Here is a 20,775-nt window from a genome sequence, read left to right as displayed (position 1 = left end):
TCTAGGTCTTTGATTTCTCTTTTGTAAAATGGAGAGACAATAATAGTATCTAAAATAAGGTTGATGTGAGGCCTATGATTTGTTCAATTAAAAAATCTGCTTGTTTGTGCGGGATATGAACATGGTGCTGAAACATCAAATGTTTATGCTGTGTTATATGAGATGTCCCCCAAAAGCTCTTGTTAGTGTAGGAATATTCAGAGGTATAATTTATGATTACATTATGAGAGCTGTGACCTAATCCGTCCACCCTGGTTTGAATAGACTGACTGAGTAGTAACTATAGGCAGGTGGGGGCGTGGCTGGAGAGGAGGTAGATCACTGGGGTGTGCCCTGGAAGGTTTATTTTTCCCTGCAGCTCCTTCTCCCATCTCTTGCTTTCTGCTTCCTCACCCTGCGATGAGCTGAGCAGCTTTCCTTCTCTAGGCCCTTCACCCATGATTGGAGTCATCTTTATATAGATTGTTAACTCTTCAACTGTGAGCAAATAAACTTACCCTCTTCTAAGTTATTCTTATTGGGTATTTTGGTCTCAGTGACATAAAAGCACTAAAACAACTTATTTCACATATTACATATCTACAGCTTTAGCAGCATTCCCTTCTCCTTTATTCTAATATGAAGGCTGAAGGAGAGGCCCTATACGGGGCATATTGGCAAAGGGAAAAGAACAGTGGCAAAATCACACAGTTCCTTCCAATAGAGCAGGGACTCACTGTTGTGGCAGAGTGAGAGGTGATCTTAGAAGGGGAGAAGAGTCCTGAATGCAGTGATTCAGGTGAAAAACTTTGAAGTTGTAGATCTAGATAAGAATAGAAGCAATGGGGAGAAAAGAATAGGTGGTGCAAACAAGGATGGGAAAACAGAGTGACTTAATGAGTGACTGTATTTGAATAATAAAGGAAAAGGGTGGCTAAATCAAAAGCCCAAGCTTCAAGAATAAGCCTAGCTCTGGCACTGCTTAGTTACATAAACCCAGGAGAGTCCTTGAATTTCTCTGGGCATAAGTTTAAACATTTACAAAATTAGAGTCTTGAATTTGATGTAGCTCAAAAGGTTTCTTCCATCTCTATCTATACTCTAAAACTCCAAGGACTCTTATCTGGAAGGCCTCAGACTAGTGGAAATGGTGCTATGGGAGGGAAATTTTGTTCAAAGACAAAAAAGATGTTATAACAACTCCATTTTGCATTTGAGTATATTTGGGTGTGTACCTATCCTTTTTGCTTTTACTCATAGCCCTCACTTTCTCCTTGGGTCTGTTGTTAGTCCAAAAAGGAGAAAAATTTATTCTTCATCTTCAAGGTGAAGGACCTTGAGTTTGCTGGACTAATGTACCTTTCTGTTCTCCAACATCTTTTAGTATCCTGGTATGGTAACATCTTCACCAATGTCAGCCTAGAAGTCTGGGAAGGACCTTATTTTACCCTATTGCTACATATCCATGGATTCAAACCTTTGCCAGTTCTTTTCCCCTTTTCAAGGGCATGCTTTTTACCGCTCTCTTTTATCCTTTAATTGTTCCTTCCCCATGGAAAGAGTCTGATTGGTGAGAGTCTAGCAATTATTTGGCCCCTCTATTGTGCAGGATTAATGTGCTAACAGTTCATGCACTAAGAAGACATTGTGCTTATATCTTTCTCTCTTCTTTTGTTTTCTTGTCTCATCTGGTTTAGGCATGGTGGGCCTTTCCTACTTTTTGATCTCCATTATAGTAAGCAGATTAGGAAGATATTGCTTCTGATAGACTCAGATATGTCTTTGGTCTAACTTATCCTTGTGGGTAGGTAAGTAAATCAGCACTTTCTTTCTGGGATTTAGGTAACTTTCAATTAGTAGGAGAGGTGGCAGGAGGCACCTACTGTGTCCTCAGATGCTAGTCCATCTAAGTCAGCATTATAGTATCTGGGTCTCCTGCAAAAGTAGTATCATGATCACAATTAAGCTCCTTACGTTTTTGTTCTTCCTGTTTAAAATTGGAGGATATAGTGAATAAGTGATACTGTGACCTTTAGCAGAGCCCTTTCAACATCACATCACAGTTATTAATGGCTTCCTGTAACTCTTCCTCAGTTATGCCAGTAAAAAAAGTACAGTTATCAAAGAGGAAACTATGTTTCACTTTGCATCATGCGTATTTTATGAATCTGAATTGTCCTCATCCAGTGTCTACTTGACTCATGTGTTAGAGTACTTTAGAGGAATAGAAGCAGCTCAGAGGGTGTGTGTGTGTGTGTGTGTGTGTGTGTGTGTGTGTTTTATATATATTTGTAATTATACACACATACATATAATTATAAAAGGTGATTTATTAGATTGGCTTATACAGTCAGAAATTGGATAGTCACACAATGGCTGGCTCTGAGGAACCAGTAGCTGCTCATTTCAAGAAGCTGGAAGCCTCATAAGAAGAGGGACCAATGATATAGCCCCAGTCTGAAACTGAGTCCTGGAAACTAACTCCTTTGAGAATCACTGGTGGGAATTCACTTTGGAAGACCAAAAAAACTGGAGTTTGATATCCACAGGCAGTGATAGCAGCTGTAGACACCTGCTCAAGAATAATCCAGCTTGGATCCACTGTGGTATATTCTTTCTTTTGCTTTTTGTTCCACTCAGGCCCCTAGCCTGTTGGACAGTGCTGTCCACATTCAGTGCAGGACTCACTGTTCAGTTTGCTATCCCACATGCCAGTGGTCTCTGAAAACACCCTCATAGACACATCTAAAAGTCTTTTAATCCTAGGTTTTTCATAAGTGTCTCTCAGACAATTCGAGTAAACCATCACAACCCATAAATTGTATTCCTAGAAAATTCAGTCCAGCTCCATATCGTGACATTTTAACTCTTTCAGCTAAAATGCTGAGTTTGGTACTTTCTTCCAGTGGTCTTTTCAGTGAAGTTGTTATTTTGACTTTACAGTATTAAATTTCTTGCTTAGTATGGTATCCCTAAAGACAAGAGTTATACTGTACTTAATAGTTTGGGTTCTTTTTATAAAACTTATTCCCAACCCTATTCCATCCATTGTTGGGATATGTAACTTTTCACTGGCAGACTTTGAATTAATACTGACGTGATATTGATGGAGAGTGTCTTTTTTTTTTTTTTTTTTGCAACTGAAATGACAGGCTAACTCGGTTGAAATGCTTAAATCATTTGTATACATAGTTGCAGCCCAATTGATTTGTTACAGAAAAAAAATTAAATATTATTTTTTCTAGGACTTTTTTTCACGAGACACAGTTAATGGACATTGCTTTATTCCACAAGCCTATGTAACAGATACAGTATGTGGCACAACAAAGATAAAGAACTGGACCCTGCTCTTGAGGCATTTGTAGTCCAGTAAGCATAAAGTTGTTATATGCCAGTATCAATGGTCACATAGAGAAATGTCTTAAGTGGTATGGGAGGCAGAATAAAAAGTGATTGGTTCTTCCTGGGAAATGGGGAAATTTTATAGATGTTGACTTACTCAGACCAGTGATCTGAAGAGAGCTGTACAGCAGTAAATTGGTTGGTGGAGAATAGAGAATGGACATCACAATAGTAATTGTTCATTATAAGGGAAATTTGAACCATGGTTTGCAATGGGAAAAATAGATATAATTTTAGTCTTTGGTCAACATCATGCTTTATTTTGTAAGGAGAGAGCTTTTAACATCATCTTTTAGTTCTCTGTTACAACTCTCTTGTTTCTTATTAGTCAACAACTGTCTAATTGTAAGAAACAGAAATTCACCTAAATGTTCAGATGACCTGGGGCATAGTGGTATAGAATGGACATGTTGCATTTCATAGGACTCAAAGTAAGTACTTCTGTGCCTGGTGGAGGTAGGAGTGGGCGGTGGTTAGGACCAGAGAATGCTCTTTTGGGGGGTGTGTGTGTGTGTGTGTGTCTCACATTTTGGTCTTTTTCTCTTTCTGGCTTTACTCTTCTCTCCTGGTGCTTCCTCTGTTTACTTCTCTCTCTCTCTCTTTTTTCCACTGTAATTTCAGCTTTTCTGGATACCCTTGAATCTGCTCCACAGGAATTTTCTGATGTAGAATTCACCATTACCTCACAGTGTCTTAAAAGGAAATCTACCAATTCATCTGTCTGCTAATTAGCTGCTCTTGAGTTAGGAGGTCATAGCTAGTCCAGTCAGCTACAGTTTAAAAAAAAAAAATAGGTGTGGGAAGAAGTATTTTGTTTTTAGGGCTTCTCTTCTCCAAGGTGGAGCAGGATAAATTGGGAAAGGAAGGCAAAATTGAAAGGTATTCTGCTACGCTTCTCTAAGGAGGCTAAGATACACAGTCTAAGATTACAGTTTAAATTTATCTAACACACAATTGTTTGTTGTTCTTTTGTTTTTTTAAAAATAAACAACAGGGTGCCCTTAATTGCCCACATTCAGTGTCCATCCCAGAACAAGTTTTCATTTTCTTATAGACTTAGTGTTTCACAGAAAACCAGTGACCATTCAACCAACACAGGACTCATATCTCTGCTTGTCATTGACTGTTGCCTCTTTATAGATCAGAGTATATGAGGACCATGAATTTGGAGTCACTGGTTTAGTTCCATCTCTTACTAATTCAGTAACCAGGAATAAATTCCAACTTCTTAGAGCTTCTGTTTTGTGATTTGCAAAATAATCTTGATTTGTGCCTCACCAGCTTCCCTGGGGACTTGATGAGGGGCACGTGATACATGTGTGTTGAATAATTTTGTGAATAGTATAGCATTGTATAAATGAGTTTAATTATTAGTGAATTATGTTAGACATGGGAACAAAAATTGATTTTTATTTTTCAGTTCACATGAGGTACTAAAGAAAAACTCCTTTGATATCTGCTTACCTATGTCAAGTCATGGCTTTAGACAAGATTCATAAACACAACGTTTCTGATTCTCTAACCCCAACACTCAGATTGTCATCAACCACTTGGAGTTCCTTGATTGAAGATATAATGGAAGGCAGTTGGTGTAAGCACCTGCATCAATGTGCGTGTTGTAATGGCTCCCATATAAGATAGAAGAACTTTTGTTTTATTTGAGAACAATTTTAATCATAATGATGGTGCTAAATGGGCTATTATCTCTTAGTTACATTGTGATAATAGGGGAAAAAAACCATAAATGTGATTTAACTGAGGATCATCTTTACTTATATGTGGATAAAAAAAGAGACCAGACTTGTCACTATACAAGGTCACCTCCTCTGTCAGTTACAGGTTGAATCTGTAGTAGATACTCCTAGTGTTGCCGTTGTGTTCCAGGAGGGAGAATTACAGAGAAATGTAATGTTGGAGGAGGGGGAGGCGCTGCTAGCAATCTTTCTTTGCGTTTCCTATGGTTATGTCTCTGGGCTATTATGGGAATGATGCTTGAAGCATTATTCTCTTAATGTTCTGTCTTTGGGAAAGAAGATTATTCATATATATTTAAAAATTTACTACCACAAATATATTATTTTAAGAGAAGCAACTTGATGTAATTGAAACACCATGAGCTTTGAAGTTAAACATGGATTCAAAAGTCAAATACTCAAAGGCCACATTAACTAGTTGCTAATGGATATAACCTTGGGAAATAACCTCTGTGAACTGCACATTTTGCACTTGTACAGTAAAGATAATGGTACAGATATGTGATCTTCTATAATAGGGCTAGCACATAGACACTCTCTGTTGTAGTTTAGATATAGTGTCCCCCAAAAGCACATGTGTAAGACAGTTCAGAGGTGAAATGATTGGGTTATGAAAGCTTTTACCTAATCAGTGAATTAATTCCCAGATATGGATTAACAGGGTAGTAACTAGAGGCAGGTAGGATGTGACTAGAGTAGGCTCATCAATGAGGAAGTTTGTATTTTGTCCCTGCTGAGCAGGGCACTCTTCTCTGCTTCCTGGTTGCCATGTCCTGAGCTGCTTTCTTCTATCATGTTCTATCATGTCTTTCTGCCATGATAATCTTCCTCAGTTGGGCCCAGAGCTAGGAAGTTCCAACCCTTGACTGAATCTCTGAAACTGTGAGCCAAACTAAACTTTTCCTCCTCTAAAATTGTTCTTGTCAGAACAATTTGGTCACAGCAGCAAAAAGCTGACTAAAACATTAAGTGCTTCCTGTTGTCATGATTTTTCAGGTTTACATTCAGGTGACAGCTGATCATCAAATGAAAGCTACAGTAGAAATTTTAACCACACAGTAGGAAGGCTTCTCTCTAAAACCAAAGGCCATCTCTAAGGCTGCTCACAACCCTGTGCTGTAATATAGCATTCACTGGATGGTATTTATTGAGCTTCAGGGAGAAGGAACGTTGCTCAAGGCCCATCAGAGAAAAGGCAAAATAGGAAATTTAAGTGAGGAATGAGTATTAAAAACTTCAATTTAATTGTAGGTGACCAGAGAAACTGTTTAATGTGGATTCAGACTTTGGGTGTAGACTACAGAACAGAATTTAAAGAAGTCTCATTATTTAATCCCCTGCTAAGTGGCAGGCACCCTACAAGTAGCTTGCATACGTAATTAATTACTCCTTATTCAGTCCTTCAAGATAGGTGGGATTATTCTCATTTTGCAAATGAATAAAAGAAGCTAAATAATTCATTAAAGGTCATATAGCTAGTAAGTTAAGGGCTAGGCTTCAACCTATTTCTGTCTGATTCCAAATCCTACCTTTTTTCCTACAAGGCCTATCTACCACCAAATCCTAGAGCCCTCTTGCTTAATCCAGTAATTTCTAACTCTGATTCTCAGATCCCAAGAGGATTCATGAAAATAGAAACAAAGTATATGCTCTGTTTTCAGTATTCCAAAAAATTTAATGGGAAATCTTAACTTTAGATGCAATGGGTTTATACTTGTTAATAAAAATGTAAAGTTTCTTTGTTTAGGGTAGAGTTTATATTAACTTGTTTTCTCTCATCATGACCTCATTTTTCAGTTATTAATAATGCATTTAATTCTTATAAGAAAACTAATCCAAAATACTTTTCTGTCAAGACTTTTAAATTCTAAAGGGTATGGAGAGTAAGTAGGGGTCCTTGATGGTAAAAAGATTATGAAATAATAATTGAATATAAATACTGCAAACTGATAAGTTATCAGTCAAATCTGGCCAAAGGAGATGGGGTTTTTTGTTGCTTTTATTTGTGTATTTATTTTACAGTAGAATGCATTTTGACATATAGTATACAAATGGTGCACAACTTCTCATTCCTCTGTACATGGTTCAGAGTCACTCCACTAGTGTAATCATACATGTGTGTATACAGGGTAATAATGTCTGTCTATTTCTGTTGTCCTTCCTATCCCTATAACTCCATCCCTTTCCTGGCTCCCCTCTACACAAACTAAAGTCAAAGGAGGTATTGTTTGATTCTTAAAGTGTATATGTGTGGCTTTTGTTTTATTTTTTTAGATTTAAATTTTTGAATAGCATTTAAAAATTTAAAAGATTTTCATATCACAAAGCAGCCTTTTCAACCTCTTTGAAAAAGTTCTGTCAATACTGGATCCACATTTCTCCATGATAGTGACCAGGGCCTGACACAGGAGGTAAGGGCACAAAGTCCCTGATGTAAGCAGGAACTCCAGTCTGTATGAAGAAGAGTACGAAAGCAGTGTGGTTCATGTGAGGAATGAGGTGAACGGGCAGCATAAGGACACAGAGGGAGACAAGACTTGTTGTCTTGCATGGCTTTGTAGGCCTGCTTTCCCCTGGGTATTTCTGAAGCAAATTCTGGGTGTGATACAATTCATAATTCAAGAATTACATGATCTTCTTTGTACCCTGAAATTTTGTTCCCTTGAGCTTCTATGTGAGAAATGGAATGGGAGTGGGGGTGGTGGGAAGGATGAGAAAAGTGGCAATAGGCAAAAGGCAGTAGGATCCGTGGAGAAATGATGCGGCCTGGACAAGGATGGAGGTGGTAGGAAGTATTTTGATTAGCAGATTGACTGAAATATGAAAAACCTGAGAGAAGATGATGAGCGCGCCTCCTAGATTACGGGTCTGAGACAGGATGAAGGCATTTTGGAAAGAGAGGAGAAAAGAAGGGTTGTGTTTTGAGCAAAGGTAGCAATGAGAACAAAGACATGGGATATAGAATAGAAGGCCTTGACACTTTCAGTTCTAACTGGGCAACCTTGGAAAAGCCACTTACTGTCATTCAATCCCCTCATCTCCCTAATACAGAGATAGCAAAACCATCTCTGAAAACTAACAGAATAAGGAAAGAAATGTCTGTGTACACCTGCAATAACAATAAAGGTACAGATTCAAGGCCAATTTTCTTGTTTCCTAGGTCATTTCTGGTAAATGATTGTTAAATAACTAATAATTGAACCTCAGCTGAAAATACAATTATACCTTTACAAATGCCATTACAAAAAGACCTAACTTTATATAACACAATCCTATTTCACCTCCAAAAGTTTTTTTTCTATTTCTTTCCGCTAAAATTAAATTCTAACAGAGCAATGATCTCCTTTGACTTATTTACCCAGTATCCTTAGTACGAAGTGCTGTATTTAGGTGCTTAAAGTGTTTAGGTGCTTAAAGAGCTGAAAGTGAATAAAAAGAAAGAGGGCAGTGTGTGTTCATTCAATAAAACCATTCTGCTAGCCTTGAATTTCTTTATGGGACTGTGTGGAAGTGGGGTTAATAGGCACTGTGTATGCTTAAGGGTGTTGAGGTTGGCTTTTGGAGGCTATGTAGAGTTGTAGAAAGAGCCAAGTTCTGGCTCAGTTATTTACAATGTCTGTGAGAAGTGGAATATATCCCTTTATCTCTCTAAGCTTCAGTTTCATAATCTGTATAGTCAACTATTTCAGAAAATCAGTGTACAATTAAATGAGACAGGGATGGCACAAAACTAAAGAGTTTAGTTTTTCTCTGCCTGGTCCTGAAGTCTGTAAAAAGAGGAAACAAACCAGGAGCCCCGGAAGGTGGTCTAATGCTTTTCCCCCTTCTAGTAGTAATCCTAGCATTTGTTATGATTCTTCAGGGAGATAATCTCTAGCTGCTGTGTCAGGGAGTCTATCCCACAGAACAAGTTTGAAGACCTGAGTATATTTTCAAAACACTGAACATGAGTCTACCTTGCAAGTATATCAGAGACATTTCTTTTTTTTCAACCTTATATCAACTTACATTAAATGTCTAATGCTATTCCACAGAGGTAAGATCATAAATCTATTTTAAAGAAATTTAGGTGCTGATTCTGCCACCAATGTGTTTCCTCTGGTCTCATCAAAACCAGGGAATTCAAAGTCATCAAACATTTGTGATCCCCAGGCCTACTGGAGACACTTTTGGTGACAACATCCCTTATAGCTACTTTACTGCTCAAACACATCTAACTCATAATTCAATTCATTGTACTGATTAGTCTGTTCATTTAATAAGCCTCAAGTAAGTGCCAACTGCATGTCCAGCCAAAGTAAAAGAGTCATCAACACTAGATGGTTATTAAATGTTATCATTGTAACTGAGCCCCTTATGACTAATAGGTCATTCAGTCCTCACTTCATATCATAAGCACTAATCATCTCCATTTTGCAGATAAGAAAATGGAAGCTGAAGAAACAGCTTACACAACTCCTAGTAAATAGTGGGGTTAGTAACCTAATCTAGGTCTCTCTGATGCCAAACCCCATACTGTTTGTCATTATACTCTAGTAAGTAGGTCCTGAGCATGTATTTGGCACCTATCAAGATACTTTCATAAATTAGGAAGACATGAGGTTAGACTGTGACCTACCTCAGGGAAAATGAATGTTTATATGAAAGATAAAATAATAAAGGGTCACAAAACCATACAGGGCACTATAGGTATGAGTGAGTGTAATCAGGGAATGGTTTTCTTCTATAACTATGCTACAACATGAGCAAGTTGAACTAGCCTAAAACATCAGATTCAAATGCTTATAGGGCCTGACAGGTAACATAAATGAATGGACTGGGCTAGAGGGAGGCTATGGTACACTAGAAGCACATTCTCCAACTAAGTAACAGTGCTCATCCCCAGATCTTCATGTGACCCATTCTCTGATTTTATCTAGGCCTCTGCTGAAATGTTGCTTCTTAAGACCTTTTTTTTCTTACTCTGCTTCAGTTTTCTGCATATACTTGTCACCACATGAAAAGGTGTCATATATTTTAATTCATTGTTTTCCTTCTTCCTCTAGGAAGTAGGTGAGATAGAAAGCTGTCTCATTTACAGACCCTGTGTGCCCCTAGACCATAACAGGCACCCATTTGATTTTTTTTTTTAAATAAATCAATAGCTGTGTGAACTCTATTTTGTGAATTGTGGAAAGAATCCTGGTTTGGCATAGATTCACTTAGATTCACTGATCACACCCATCTGTCACCTTATGTGGGTCATTTACCTTCCTTAGTTATTTGAATCTGTTATTCTAGGGGAAAGAAATTGACAAAAAAATTAATAAACCACTAAATGAACAAACTAATTTCAGATTTTTAGAAAATTAAACAGGGAAAATTGGCAAAAGGGCTGGAGAATGGAATCTATTGTAAATAAGATGTGCAAAATGGGCAAAGTAATATATATTGAGGTGAAACCTGGCTGAAAAAAGGAATCAACCAAAAATGGATGTGGACAGCATTATAGAAAAGGGCAGAGTTCAGATCCACATTAAACCCCTTCACCTTTTAGACATTTTTTTTCTTTTTTGATGTAATGTCGTTAGCCTCAGTTACTGTTCACTGCAACTGGGATGGTCAGGACTCAGATATGGTCGCGTCATTCAGAAACCTTCAGATTTCTTGTTATACTGATAGAATTCAGACATCTCAGAAAGGAGCTGCTGGATGATATGAGCATTTGTTTTGATATCAAGTGGGTTACCCAAGATGTCTTTGATCATCACAGAACAACAAAGAAGAAAACAAAAATGCTAAAATAAAAGCAAAAGAATATTATTTTTGTATAGATGAGTATAAAGACTAAATATATGGTATGAAATAATTTGGGGAGTAGTGAATGCAAATAGGGATAAAGTGGAATAACTTTTAAAATGATAAGATCACTGCCTAGACCTATGCTTTCCCAACCTAGAGTCTACGAAAGTAATAATAGGAATTAGAAAGCAGCTTGCTATGTTTCAAAGATAAAACCGAATAATAAGGCTATCCAGGCTATCATTGACCTTTCAGATAATTCTTTTATTGGTTCAGTATTTCAACAAATCTTTAATGATTTATCTACTGTATCTAGTTGTATGTCAAGTAGTGGAAAATGTTTTGAATTACTAAAATAAGAATTTTTGTTTCTGAGACATTTTAACAATCTAGTAGGGTTAAGAGACAAAGAATAAATTAAGAATATATTATGTACCAGTAGAGATGTCTTAGAGTGCTCTAAGAAGTCTAAGGGGTGGGGAGAATTGTAATCATATGGAGGATACTTCTAGAGGAGATACTGTTAAATCTCAGTCTTAAAGGGCATATATAAATTAGCCAGTTAGATCCAAGGGAATAAAATTCTTGGCAGAGAAAAGATCACATACTTAATATATATAGGGCTTTTAATTCTCCAGAGTATTTATGCATTGTATCAGTTAGCATTATGTTCAGCTTTCAATAACAGAACTGGTTACAGTAGCTTAAACAAATAAAGGTTGGTTTGTTTCACAGAACAAATTTGGAGGAAGGCTACTGCTGGCTATGGTTCAGTGGCTCCTGTGTGTCAGGGCTGCCATGTGTCTCTTAAGATTTCCTGGACTTCTTACTTTATGATTGTAAAGGGACTGTAGCATTATATCCATGTTCAAGTATAAATAGGGTATCAAAAGAAGGGCCATGTCTCTGTTAATAGGAAAGTAAGCACTTTCCCAAGAAACACACCCCTCAACCCTATCACCACCAAACTGGAAGACCCTCTTCTTCTACACTATCATACATGAACTGAACTACATGGCTACCTCTAACTGCAGTGTAGGCTGGATACACAAATATTTAGCCCTTCAACCCTCCATAGCAGAAGGTAGCCAGGAGAATAAGTTAGGGGGGTAACTCCTGAGTCAACCATTCAGTAGTATCCATCACACATATCATTTCATTTGCTCCTTGTAATAAGCTTGTGAGATGGGGAGAGTGAGTTTTATTATCTCCACTATAGTGATAACAAAAGTTATTGATTTTACATATATGCCTGTTATGCATCTAAGTACTTAATATATGTTCCCTCATTTCCTTCTCCTGCAGTCCAGGGGATGAGTAGGTTCTCCTTATTTTATAGATGTATCCAAGTAACATATCTAAGGTATAGGCAGATATTGACATAATTTTCCCAGCATCACAAAACTAGCCTACAACAGATACAGGGTTCAAACCATAGTTCTCCATGATGCCAACCTGATGCTCTTCTTGATTCTTCTGCCTTTTAATTATCAAAATTCCCCCTGTGGATCCAGAAATGTGCCATCTCACTGACATTGCCCAGAGCCCTTGAAGCCACCCCATGCCCTGTTACTCCTTTTAATTTACATGACCCACTCCTCTTTCTTCATTATTGCCTTTATGGACACAGAATCCAGCCACACATTATTTTAAATGTCCTGCCATTATGAATGCATTTCCTTCATTGTAATGGCACCAACTATAATGAATACATTTTGTTTCTGTGCAGATGTCACTGGCGTTTTCAGTGCTCCATTCTAATTTATGTTAGAAAATGAGTGCTTCAAGTATTGCCCAGGCTCCCATTACTCCAGAGGAAATGAGGGACACCCTGTGTGTGTGCATATGTTTTTGCATTCATGGAGCAGATAGAATGTTTTGGTCAGAATGAATTGTATGCCTAAAATGAGAGGCTAGGCCTTTCCTGGAAGGGCATATTGAAGGTAATTTGCTGTGCATATTAGCAAACCTATGCAAGCAGGTTTCTTTGTGAATGGTTTGGTCTACTTAATAGCTACACATTGTACTCATATTTTTGTGTTGAAGGAAAAACTCCACTTCTTTAGGAATCCAGGATTGAGGCACACCAAAATCCTCTTGCCTTCATGTACACAGGCAAAAAAGGGTGCTGATAGGCTGAGTGTAACATTCACCTTGTTCATTAGCCAACAGTGACATAACCTTCAGTATTGGGGTGAAGAGTGAGACAGTTCCACTTGGAAGCAGAATATGCTGGCATTGAGATTAGTTATGAGAATTGATCTTTATGGTGAGAGCTGGCTCATTCCGTAGAAGATGGTAGTAGTCAGACTCTCACACTCTGGATTGTGGAGAGGAGCTAGGGTACTCAACTATCCAATAAATGGCCTTGTGTTTCAAGAAATACCTCTCCAGGCCTATGTAGACATTCAGGCAGTCTATAGGGGATTCTTGGTATGGTATATTTATATATGTCTTTCTCAGTCTTGGGATCTCAGCAGTTAAAGGGTATTTGGAAGACAACTTGTGAGACCTAATATTATGAGTCCTCATTCAAGGATTCTGGAAATTAAAAAGAAGGAGGGGTGATAGTTTACAGAATATAAAAATATCCTAAGTTCCTGTGAAATACTACATGCCTATCTCATATCTTTTCCAGCTGAGTCTTTTGAATATGTAGAAGTTGCCCCTTAATAAAAATCGGCTACTTAGTTTAAAATTACTGACTCAGTAATTACAGTGCAAATCAAAGCAAGAATAGTGGTTGCAAACTGAATTTAGAATGAGTTATGTGTATGTATTTATATACACATGTACATACAGTAAACATATGTTAAGGGGTCTGGAAGTGTTTGTTTTGCTTCCACCCATGGCCCAAAGGCCAAAATCCTTTCTAAAATTTGACTTGGGGAAGAATATCCCTATCTTTAAATGATTTTAGTTATCACCAGGTTTTTACTGCTAAAAATCTATCAAGAACTCAGTTTGTACAATTTCGATATCTGTAGTATCTCTCCTGTTTCATAGGGGGTGCCTTTCCCTCTTTGAGTCTCTCAAGCCTTAATTTTTACATGGTGCATCACCTGACTTATGTCAAAATAGGAAAGACATACTTGGAAGAACTAGTTTTCCCAAATCTATCTAGAAATATAAGCCTAGATAAAACTGGTGCAGTAACCTTAAAGACATTATTAATTCATGCTAGAAAGTTCCTAATGTTTGACCTATACTGAAAAGTTTACTCGTTTATAGGAGATTTTATAGAATCAAAAATACTGTTTGGGGGGATTAGTTAAAACGCAAATGACTCTAACTCTGTATTGAATCTTTGAATCCTATATTTCCCAATTTTATGAATTCATATGGCAGTGATGCCTGCTGTATCCTCTAAAAGAAAACAGCAGGGGGTAAGACCATTCAGGCACTACATATCTAGGCGCTCTGCTCTGCAGTTCACCATTTCCTCAGGAGCAGTGATTTAAAGCACATTTATTTTTGCCCTGGGCAGGGTTAGTCTTCCTTCAGCCTGGAAAGCCTGTTTGAAAAGGATAAAGAAGTGAGGATGCAAATAGAAGTTGCCTCCTGCAGTGCTGGCTTCAGGTTTCTGTGGACAGAGGACCAGAAGGCAGAACAGCTTTGTGATACAACTGCAGGAGACCAAAATCCAAGAAAAATCTCTGTTCTCCAAGACCCTTTTGGTATTGAGATTGGCCTTTATAGTGAGGAACAGGGACAACAACACAATAACAGCCTGATTCTCCTTCACTTCACTACTATCTATGCATTGAACTAACACATTTTAAGAGCCATCCATTTTAAGAGCCACCCATTTTAAGAGTTCTTAACAAATGTGCCCTTAGGGGACTGTATAACTAGAAGCAGAGCCATTTGCATTAATTCATCCTATATATGTCTTTGGCCCCCTAAAGCATTCAAGGTTCCCTGCCATCTGGGTATATAGTACAATTTCTAGTCTCTAAATAGCTCTGCTTCTAGTCTTCTCTAGGTGACTGAATCATATAGAAGAGGACCAGCCCCAGAGAGAATGTGGTGTCCTATTTCCTGGACCCAGATTATTTGCTTTATAAAGTATCCATCTTTTGCTAGGTATAATGTTAAGGACTTTTGCCGCAGTCTGGCTGGGCACAAATAACCGAGCCACCACGAGGCACTTATAGGTTCAAACAGGAACTACTTTATTGTCCAAACTCTCACTGGCACACACGCGCACTCCCCGGTAACTCTCCCAGCCCTCCACTGGGCTCCTCAAGAACTAAAAAATAGCGGGTGCCCAAGGCAGCAGGAGCCACCCTATTGCTGGACAGCAGGGGTCTAGATACAACTGAATACACAACCTGTTTCAATACAGCATCATCCAGTTATAGCAATTATACACAGCTTAACTTAATTATCATCATCTTAATGGCTCTCTGGCATCACCTCTCAACCACTCCTTCTGGCAAAATGCCAGGCACCATCCCGACTTGGCTGTGGCTCTCAACAGACTTTAACATGGTTTCCTATTTAGTTCACAACTACTCTGTTAAAAGGTTTTATTGGACCCATTTTACAGATGAGGATACTAGAACTCAGAGGGAAGTGACCTTCCCTACTTCAGTTTCCATTCCTTTTCTTTTCAGTGGCTATTAACAACTAGGAGATCGAAGATCCATCAAAGAGTTTGTATTAATTCAACTAAGATAGGTGGGTTGATGCTTCTTTATATCAGGTGGACCAAAGAAGCTACCACATTCTGCAGAACGCTCACACTCCGACTAATTACCAAGTCAGAGTGATACAGAGCTGGCAAGGACTCACAGTCAACCCAGCTTTCTTTCACTGTAAAAATATGGGTTTACAGTTGATCAGATGTAGACTTTAGCAACAATCAAGTCATTCACCTCTCTGAACCTATTTCCACATCTGTAAAACAGAACCAAAATGCCTTCTTCACAGAGATGCAGTCTTCATTGGATAAAGAAAAGACTGTAATTACTGATGATAATGAATTCGCCTTGAATAAATTTTTAGAAATATATAGTTGCTTGAAATGTCATTTTGCTCTGTGTTAGCAAACATTTTCCCAATCCTCTAAAGTATTTTGGCCCCAGCAGGAGAGTGGTTAGAAGATAGTATTCTTCAGTTTCCCAAAGGCTGATCCATTCTCTAGAACCAACTTAGCTTTTTAAGTCAAGTTTTTTTCCTCCAAGGTAGGAAATGGGCATTTACTTCTGCCCTCCCCATCTTATAGTTCTTGAAGTATTCTCTCACCTCCCTTTTGTGATTTCCTTAAGTGCTTTTAATGGTTGCTTGACACTGGAAAGATATTCCCAGCAGGCTGCTTGTTCCTTAATGTGAATTTGTGGCTGACCTCTGGGAAAGCTATGCTGGTGGGCCTTGGGACTGGAGGAGGGAGCAAGACTCGATCATGGGTCTCTGAGCAGCTGGCAGGTAGCTGGAGGAGTGGCTCTGAAGATTGCTCTCTTGCTCTCATACCTTCTGTCACCTTGGTCCATTGTTTCTGGAAGTATAATCAGCAGAGAATTGTGGTGAACTCAGAGTTCTTAAATGGTACCAGTAAAAGCACAAAGCAAGACAGAAACAAAGATAAAACAAAGATAATAAACACAGGGCAGATAATAAACTAAAAAAATTAGTACATTTTTTTCAGTGTCTGTTTTACCACCATGAACAGAAATGGCATCCTTAGGAGCACCCGAGATACAACTAGAGTTAATCATCCATTATATCACAGCCCTATCACCTGGGGAGCTAGACTGTTACCCACTTTTTTCTTTTTAACCTTTTAAGTATGTCTTCCCCAAGGGGAAGGTGATTGAGATAGAGGAAAATGCAGATCCCTTGTATCTTCATTCCACATATCTTCTTAGATACATAGCCAAACAAGGCTGTAAGTGATGAATAAAGATACCCTCAAGCAGCAGCTCTCTATCTAGAAGAGGAAAAGCCAGATATTCATACCAGGTTAATATCACCACCAGTACCCTGTAATAGTAGGTGATCATTGCCAGGCAAATTAATTTCACATTAAGTGCTTCTTACCCAATCTTGTTTGACCCTCTTGAACCTTCTCACTTCATCTAAAACCACAAAGCCAGGACTTTATAAAGATGCTTCCAGTATTCACCACTGTTCACAGCCATCATTTAGAACTCCTCTTGTTGTGTACCACTTTCTAGTCTTTGCATTGAATTATTATCTTGTCTTTGCACATGACTCACTTCACCATTCTTTGCCAGTTTTTATGCCAAGCTTGCCTCTTTGGCAGGTGTTTGTATATATTCTCTTGATCAAGCCACTTTCTAGCTCACAAGTCTTTGGTATCCTTCAGTTCTTTTGCTTTCTCATGAATAGTTTAACCACTGAGTTCCCTGTGGTTCCCCAGCAGGAACCTGAGGGTGTGAGATGTTAGTTCCTAAAGGCTGGAGTAGTCCACACAGTCTTTTCGGAAGACATAGACTTTAAGGCTGGTTATGATTTGGGGATGGAAAGAGAAAGAATATTTGTATTCCTTACTAGAGCAAGAGAGGTCTTGTTATGACTTATTAACAGTTGTTAAAACTGTCATTGTGAAGGAGGAGTTTAGAACTGGAGCTGTCACAGAGATTTAAGGATTATCTATGGATTTCAGTGCCATTACTGCTCTTTACCAGGGAGGAAGGAAGGGGAATGAAAGAAAATATAGCCTCTAGTAAGGAGTTATATCAGTTGAATTCATGGAGTATTTCTGCTCAAGAGCTAAGTGGGTGATCGTCTTGCCTTTCAAATAGACCAGTACAGTAGTTCCCAGGACTAGTTGCCAGACCCCCAACGTTAGTTTGATTCTATTTCTAAGGTCTGATCTTCCCATCCTCTTTAGTGGGCAGGAAGAGGTATATGGTTAGCCTTCAGAGGCATTGGTCCCAGCACTGTCAGAAATCAGACCAGGAAAGAGATAGCTGAAGAAACAGTTTGGGAAAGAAAATAGCTTTCTCTGTATTTGAACATGAAACAGCTAATTCCGTAGGCTTTACTTAAACTTGTGTATATAGAATTGTCACTCTTCTTTGTATCTTTTTTTTTCTTTCTTACATAGTTTTTTAATTTAAAAGCAATTCTCAAAATAATTTTCTCATCTTTTCTCCCAATGTAGTTGCTGAAATATTTATTTGTTACCATTCCCTTCCTCCTACCCTTTTCTGCTGTGCAGAATGAATATTGCCATGCAGTGTTTCAAGTAATGAGTGAGTTGGAAAAGCTAAATATCTATGTACTTTGTTTTAACTTCTCAGGTTGGTGTAAAAGAGCCAACTAATATATTTATTGTTTTGTAAACCTGAATTTGATTAGAACTCAAAATGTGAGAGCCTTAAAATTCAATCCAAGGAGGAAAAAGGGAACAGAGCCATATGTAGTAAAAGTCTAATGTGTGTGTGGCACTGTCTTGCATACTATTTCATGAGAAAAATAAACACTTGCTAGCATTTCTCATATGCAATGTGCTTTTACTTTCATAACCTGGGACTTGAAGTAAGGAAACTGAGGCCCACAGGAGTAAATTTCCCAGTTGATCGGTGGAAGTACTATATTCAGACTTTGATTTCTCTGTGCACTTTCTGCTTCTCTCTGTCTTTTTGAAAGGTATAGTTGAGAGTTTTGATGTCAGGTAGCCCTGGCATCCAAATTGTTGACTCTAGCCATGAGTTAGGCAATCTTAAATGCAGATTAGACTTTACTTATTTTTTAGGGGCATATTTCCCTAGTGTCCTTTGGGATATTTGGGCTACCCTCTCTGATAGGGCCTGTAATTAGGCCAATAGAGAGCAGTTGCTTTCCAGGTATCATAAATAAATGTTCTGACCCATAAACAGGTTCTTCTGCATATAGAAGAAATGATATTGAAAAGATTATGTCATTTGGGTATCATAGAGAGCTGGTTTCAGGAAAAACTGGAAGGAGAGAGAAAAATGTCTTTAATAATCCTTATCTGCTCCTTTCAGCATCCTGTACTTAACACTCCAGTTCTGATATTTCAAAGATTATCAGTTTTCTTTCCCCAGCAAGGCCTACCATTCTACCACCTCATCCCATCAACTTCTGTGATGACATTTGGCTCATTCAGGAGCTCTGCTGTGCTCAAGTGGCTTATGGTGGTCCTGTGGCCTCCTGTCATCTTATAATATATACTGATTTTAACTCTAGGGCTTCAGAAAGAACATTTTAAGTAGAGTACCTTAGACTAAATAATCAACTTTAATGGGGACTTTAGACTCAGAAGTGTATGGGAGAAGATCTTTTGAAAATTGGTGAAGGCCTTGGCTGTTTTTGCACTTGCTATCATGTTGGTTATCTATTAGTTTTTCCAGTATAGGACAGTTGAGTTCAGAGCAATGGGCTTTTCTTCAGTCTTGAGATTGGGTAGGACATACAAAGGATGAAAAACTGCAGTTTTCAGTTCCTACCCCTCTCAGATTTGACTCTGCTGTTTGGGGTATTCATGTGTTTGGGTTATCTAGTGATGACCAGACTAAGGGTCTCATCTGATGGCACTGAACTGCCATCCCAGGAAAGCCTCTGGACTGACTGAAAGTAAACTGGATCTCTTCAGCTGTATACAACAACCTTCCTCCCAGTAGGGGCAGGTTTCTGCAGTCTAGACCTGTTGACTGCAATCTAAACTTTCATAGTATGGAGTATATTGTGTATATATACATGTGTGTGTGTATGTGTATATGTGTGTGTTATATTATATATTATATGTAATATGGTGGAGTATAGTTGGGGATGGGTTTCTTTTCCATTTCCCAGGGAGACATAACAAGACTGTTGATTGCAAGGGGAGGGATAGGACTGGGTAGTAAATAGTCAGGGAACCAGGCAATAGAACAAGGACCCTGTCTTCCCTTCTACAGACATCTACTCCACAGTTACCATCATCTCAGAGAAGATGTGCTGGCAGAGATGCTTGAATTACTACTCTAAGACATCTCAATGTGTTACTGTTTTTCCATTTCAGAACTCTCACTGTCCCTAGCATGGGTCTTAAATTGGACAAGTGAAGCTGGCTTTGGTAAAGAGGAACCCTAAGCTCTATTTGGGAGTTAATGTTCTTTCACTTCAGACCCCCAGCATCACCACATTAACACATGTGTCACTATTCCAAACTGAATCTCAGATCTGCACTGATGGGACAGTCACATGCAAGCAGTCTGATGCCAGCCTGCCCCCACACAGGCTTTATATTGAGATCCACTGGGTATTTTGTTTTTCTTTTTTTCCTGAAACATCTGTTTGTGCTGCCCTGGGGAGTGTTGCACAGAACACAGCCTGTATATTTTAAACATAGCTCTTGTTCACATTTTGAGAGCTGGCAGTGTGGTAGACACCATATGGAGCCCTGACACCCTTCTCATCTATTCTTTTCCATCTACATCCCCCATCTTATGAGATTCTTCAAGCATGAACCATGAACATTAGCATTTTGAGCTGCTGATGAGTCGCTCTCCTCTCAGTCTATCCTCTCATACTTTCTCTGTAGTCCTTCTGAATTCTTCATAATTCCCTGAATGTGCCCAACTGTACACATCTTTAAAAGTTTGCTCAAGCTTTTTCCTTCACTTGGCATGCCCTCTTGTTGTTGACTTTCTGGAAAATAACAATCCATGTGTCAACACCGAGTGATAAAGTCATTTCTGACACTGTAAGTGGAGCCCACCACTTCTTTCTCTGTCAGCCCATGGAGTACATTCTTTGCCAGAATGCAAGGTCCTTTAAGGTAGAGAGACTATCTGATTCACCTTTTGTGTACTGTCATTTGCATTTAATAGGGCTCAGTTCAGTCCCTGTGAGGTGAAAGAGAAATGACTAACTTCAGGATGGT

The 20,775-nt window shown here is 38.5% G+C and overlaps 1 protein-coding gene across 5 annotated transcripts in view; it reads left to right on the top strand.

Moving 5' to 3' along the window:
- Trim44 (tripartite motif containing 44) overlaps positions 1–20,775 on the top strand; it is a 112,619-nt gene that overhangs the window by 75,327 nt on the left and 16,517 nt on the right. Inside the window, exon 5 of one of the 5 annotated variants that reach the window (XM_078046231.1) lies at positions 1,677–20,775. This exon is cut by the window's right edge and continues 11,982 nt beyond it. The exons of the other annotated variants lie outside the window; for them this stretch is intronic. Within the exon in view, the coding sequence (XP_077902357.1) occupies positions 1,677–1,770 (94 nt within the window). The 3' untranslated portion in view covers positions 1,771–20,775. The remainder of the gene's footprint in view (positions 1–1,676) is intronic. 5 annotated transcript variants of the gene reach the window in all.

Source organism: Ictidomys tridecemlineatus, chromosome 4, assembly GCF_052094955.1.
Source record: "Ictidomys tridecemlineatus isolate mIctTri1 chromosome 4, mIctTri1.hap1, whole genome shotgun sequence".
Taxonomy (NCBI): domain Eukaryota; kingdom Metazoa; phylum Chordata; class Mammalia; order Rodentia; family Sciuridae; genus Ictidomys; species Ictidomys tridecemlineatus.
Note: the sequence above shows the minus strand (reverse complement) of the source record. Positions and strands in the feature narration are given on the sequence as shown.